Below are 5,043 nucleotides of genomic sequence, written 5' to 3'. Positions count from 1 at the left end.
CTACATTTAAAAACAATTTAAATTAGCCAATGGCAATCTTGGTCTTGCCAAACACCATTCAGCCAATCCTCTCAGGTATATATCTACCACCAATTTTTTGGTTCAATCAATGAGATTCATGGTGCTAAGATATGCCTTAAGAAGTACCAAGTTTTGTTTAGATTCATTAAAGCTGAAACTGCAATGAGGTTTGAAGTTTAACAGTTTCAAACCTAGAGAAGTCCTTTTGAGTTTCAATTGGCTGGTTACTGTAGAACAGGAAAATGAAAAAGGCTAATAAAGGTTGCTTGTGGAAGCTTGTAACAACCCATTCATTAGGCTTGTAAAAAGGTTACTTGACTGCCGTAGCAAGTAACTAGTCTGATGTGCAAGAAAGATGTGCTGGTTTCTTTTGATGAAGCAGCCATATTTTACAATAGTCACCTAGTAGCCACCAATATCTGACCATAGAGGTGTATGGATGAGTAATTAGTATCTCACATATGGTTTACCAGACCTTCAAATATCTCTTATCAACGTATCAGTATACAATTACCTCATCTATAAGTAAATATACAGAAGATATTGAGGCAAATGAAAGTAGTTAATACACTCATATTTGGAGGTCATAGCATTGCACCTCATTGATGGTACAAAAGCATACATATTAGTTGAACCGACCAACCAGACATCTAAAGCGCACAATGTTGATAAACAAAGAGAAATATTTTTCGGGCTTTTTAAGGAGCCAATCCAACACTGATTGTCAGAATCCACTAGAAATGTCACCTATGTAAGAATGCAAGAATTTCACGGCCATGAAGTTGTGATATGTGAATCCAAGCTATCCTATTCAACCTGCTTAGTTACTTCAAATATACATTGCCAAGATGATCAATTATAAAACTTCCAGTACTTAACAAGGTGAGAAGCAAGGCAAAGCTCTCTCTCTCTCTCTCTCTCTCTCTCTCTCTCTCTCTCTCACATCTTTCTATGAATTTCTCCAGGGCTACCTATTGGCATTGGGTTATCAGAGCATGACCGCATTTGGGAACACTAGGTGTTATTATGTGATCGGTGTTTCCTTAGGAATTCTGCTGGTATAGCTGACCAACTAGAAAGTGAAGCTAAAAAGATGCTTGCATTTAGACATCTACCCCTAAACGGAACTATCATTTTGAGAGAACTCCTAAACCCCTCTACTGATCAAACTCTCAACATTAGAAGATAAATACAGTTAGACTTTTAAGTTACAACCATAGTTGTTAAAGGATGGAGCTTGTTTTGTGAACTCAATATTCGCTGAGATTTGCTATATTTTCCTTTATTAGCTACACAATTAGGTTGTATATACCAATGTACTCATATATGGTTGTACATACTATCATAAACTTACAACTCAATATACAGAAATTTCATCCTCTCTTTCTTCCTTTGTTTTGTTTCTGTTATCATGGTATCGGAGCCATTGATTAGATCCTTCCCATCATCTGTCATCATTGATCTGATCCTGGCCACCATCTGCCGCTGTCCTCTCTAAGTCCTAGGGCACCCATTCCCCTGCTGTCCTGTTCTTGTGGCTCAATAGAACAATAAAAGTTAGCTGTTCCAGTTTTTTATAAAATGATTTGTAAGCTGAAAACGGATTAACAGCTCTATAGGGACACTCTCCTTCCATAGAAGGGCATCGCCACCAACTAAGTTCTTGGGTAAGCTCTATATAAAAGTAAGCAATAGGTTGGCGCACACTGCTTCTCAACTCACTGTACTAGCTTATTCCTTAAAATTCTAAATCAGAAAACATGGAAAGCTGTCATACTTCCAGATTACTGAGATGGTGTACAACAGGTTGGTCAAGCTAAGTAACTCTCAATCATTCCCAAGACAAGGGTTACTCATCAAAGTCCAATTTATAAGGTTTTATTTATCAAATCGTGGGATGCGTGGGGCCTAAGTATATCTATTTTTCCAAACCTAATGACCCCACCCACTGAATTTTCATGCATGCGATAGGAAGATCCGTTCTGATGAACACAAAACATTTTCCATTCCCTTTTCTTACTAAACAACCAAAGAATTCTCATATTTTCTTGTCACAAGGATAGTAGCAGTAAGAACAAGGTAAAATGCATGATATATACAGCATTTGTAGCAAGCCAACAAGTATTACCTTAAAGAGCCTCGCTATCAGATATGGAAGCTAGCTCTTGCAGGGCTATAGGTTTGCAGAGTTGCTGGCGAGATTCAGAAGACGGCGACCATGACCAGTTAGCAAGCAAAGAGTTCGCGGATTCGGTGGTGCTGTAGAGGTCCCACCACACATAACTATTGGGCTCTGTGCATGCCATCTCCTGGGCCAAGCACCCTATCATCCCCCCAAACCGGCCCACCCCACAGCATGCATCCCTTACATTTTTGAAACCTGATCGAGTTGCATACATCTTTTAAGGTTAGAAACTTTAGCCCAAAAAAAGCATAAATCATGATCATGTATAATTCACCACAATTTGACTATCCCAACTGCCAAACCACACTCGTTGCGCACTTGTTACTGGTTGTGAGGATTAAGACAGAAAATTTCTGAGTCATCAAGTTGGCACAGTCATTGCTCATACATTGATCACACATAGGTGGGTTTAAAAGAGGTGTGCAGCACCACAAAGTCTTATTGGTTATGCGGTTCAGATAACCAAAATTTTTGGTTTTTACTTTTACTGATTAATTCTCCTCAAGATAAGATTTTGAAGAAGAAGCCATCACATGTTGCTTAATGCCCATTCCATAACTGTTTTTCATTTTTGTTTTTTCTTCCCAGGTCTGTTCATCGTCCAACAGAAGGCTATAAAGGCGGAATGAGAAAGTTACATGCTTTCAAAATCAAGCTCAAGAGATGCGGATGAAGGACAAAGGTTGAGAAACATACAAAGATTCCATACATACTAGAAGTCATCATTTGAATAGTCATTAATCTTAAAAAGACTCGAGATTATGGTTTCTATCACCCCTCTCGCCTTGCATTTGCTTCTCTCCTCACACAAACAAGTGCCTTGGTTTATTTTCCTACATTATATGTCAAGTTAATAGCATAACCAGCCAATTGTGCAACCATAAGATGCTATGTATTATAAGGAAAAATAATATCACCGAACTTACTATATTGGAGCTCATTAAAGCAACACAAGAGAACAATAGTAATATGGCTAATGGCTTAAATTTTAAGAGGATTTAGAAGATGACTCATAGGAAGTGGCTGAAAAGAGCCAAAAGTGGGTACCATAGATCCGTGGGTTGGCGATGATCTCCATCATCCCGCCATATACATCACAGAACACAATCTCGGCGCCGGCCAGCTCCGAATTCAGCCTCAGAAGCCGCGCGGAGAGCTTCGCGTTGTACTCCGCGACGATCTCGTTCACCTCCTCGACGCAATCCCGTCCGCCCAACCCGTACGCCCCCTCCCACACGATCCGCGGCGCGCATCCCAGCGGCGCCACCCCCATCACCGCCACCCTCCTCACATCCGCGTCGTAAAGATCCTATACCATCCGATCGACATCACCTCAAATCACAGCCATCCATCAGATGCACCACATGGAAGAGCGAGCAAGAGATAGGTTGTTACCCTGATGGCCTGGATGAGCCGGGAGACGAGGAGGCGGGCGAATCCGCGCCGTCCGTACTTGGGGGCGAGGCGGTTGGATTCGGAGCCGCGGGAGAAGAGAGCGGCATAGTCGTCCTTGCCGAAGGAGAGGATGAAGAGGGCGGATGAGGCGGCGCGGCGGGCGGCGGAGGCGCCAAGCTCGAGCTGGAGGACCTGGAGGATCTCGAACACCTGGCGGACCTGCTGGCTGAGGCTCTGGAAGAGGAAGCGGTCGTAGCCGCGCAGCCAGCCGTCGAGGACGCCGGAGACGATCGTCGCTGGAGTCGAACCGAAGTTGACGCCGCGCATCATCGCCGCTGCCGTCCCGTTCAGGCCGAAGAATGGCGTGACCGGCGGCAGCCCCATCCGCTCGGCTGCAACAGCCGGATCGGAAAGCTTCGAATCAGTCCCTTTTGTTGGGGAAAGCAAGCCCTAATTTCTTGCAATGAGATCAAATCTTGGGGTTTCCGATCAAGAAAGCTTAGAAAGAAGTAAATTAAAGCAGGCGCGGGTACCGATGAGATCAGGGAGCAGACGGTGGTGGGAACCATTGCAGAAGGTGGAGGAGAAGTTGAGGGGTAGGAGGGGGTAGAAGAAGGTGTTGTCGCCACAGTTGACGGAGGAGTCACCCAGCACGAAGAGGGCGGTCGCCGGATATGCCGCGTCGGCCGCCGCCGCTGCGGCGTCCGGAATTTCTCTGGGAAAAAATCTACCGAAGAAAACCAGAGCGAAAACCGGAGCAAGAAGAAGAAGCTTTCGTCCCATCTCTCGCACTCGCTCTCTCTCTCTCTCTCGATTCTTTATTTTGGAGGGAAATATTCTTTGAAACGGGGGAGGATTGGATCGTGGAAATTTACGAATTCTTCTTATGGCCAAATTACCGTTGTGGTCGAGGTATTTAAGACAATTCCCGTATGATCCTCGGTTACATGGTCATATTAGCCTGGTTGCGTTCGGTGGCCAGCGATGCACCCAGATTGCTAGTAATATAAAAAAATCACATCAGATTATTACATCTGATATATTTTAAATTAATAATTTAAATTATTTTTTATAAAATAATTTAAATTATCAAAAAAAAAGATAACTACATAGATTATCATATATTTGATAATTTTATAATAATTTTTTTGAATAAAAATATTTTTAAAAATTTAAATAATTTTTTTCCTCACGATGGGCAGCGAAAAGAGGAGGAGCCAAAATCGGTATCTTCCTTCACAAAATCTGATCGACAGTGACTTTAAAATCGATGAATCAATGGATCACTACCGTCTTCCAATCGTCAATCGTCGGTAGCCATTAGGAAGCAAGAGAAAAACATCAGCAAGACGAGATCCGACGACCCCTCCTCTCCCCTTTTTTTTTATTTATTTGGTTAATCAAGCCATCGGCGAGCCGCATCCGGCACTATCAGCTGCCTA

The 5,043-nt window shown here is 43.0% G+C and overlaps 1 protein-coding gene across 4 annotated transcripts; it reads right to left on the bottom strand.

Annotated features, from left to right (window-relative positions):
• Nucleotides 1-1,275: 1,275 nt before the first annotated feature.
• On the bottom strand, nt 1,276-4,445 carry LOC105046117 (GDSL esterase/lipase At1g71250). 4 transcript variants are annotated; one of them, XM_010924625.4, is made up of 5 exons: nt 4,135-4,445; nt 3,602-4,029; nt 3,254-3,515; nt 2,150-2,401; nt 1,276-1,547 (listed from the first exon to the last, which is right to left on the bottom strand). In XM_010924625.4, the coding sequence occupies exons 1-4, from the start codon at nt 4,382-4,384 to the stop codon at nt 2,151-2,153; spliced, it is 1,191 nt and encodes a 396-aa protein (XP_010922927.2). In that variant the 5' UTR covers nt 4,385-4,445; the 3' UTR covers nt 1,276-1,547; nt 2,150. The 4 variants fall into 4 exon arrangements, with proteins under 4 accessions (XP_010922927.2, XP_073113138.1, XP_073113139.1 ...); XM_073257037.1 differs by having other exon boundaries at nt 1,276-2,401; XM_073257038.1 differs by having other exon boundaries at nt 1,276-2,401; nt 3,602-3,993.
• Nucleotides 4,446-5,043: the final 598 nt, after the last annotated feature.

The sequence above is a fragment of the Elaeis guineensis genome, chromosome 5 (assembly GCF_000442705.2).
Source record: "Elaeis guineensis isolate ETL-2024a chromosome 5, EG11, whole genome shotgun sequence".
NCBI classification, from domain to species: Eukaryota; Viridiplantae; Streptophyta; class Magnoliopsida; order Arecales; family Arecaceae; genus Elaeis; species Elaeis guineensis.
This window is presented reverse-complemented; position numbering and strand designations above follow the sequence as displayed.

Bases quoted from the DNA above. Each gene is read 5' to 3' on its own strand.
- LOC105046117 (XM_073257037.1), bottom strand. From the start codon at position 4,384: ATGGGACGAAAGCTTCTTCTTCTTGCTCCGGTTTTCGCTCTGGTTTTC. The intron at 3,516-3,601 runs GTAACAACCTAT...CGGATGGTATAG, and splicing joins GGCTCATCCAGGCCATCAGG to GATCTTTACGACGCGGATGT. The intron at 2,402-3,253 runs GTACCCACTTTT...CAACTCGATCAG, and splicing joins CGCCAACCCACGGATCTATG to GTTTCAAAAATGTAAGGGAT.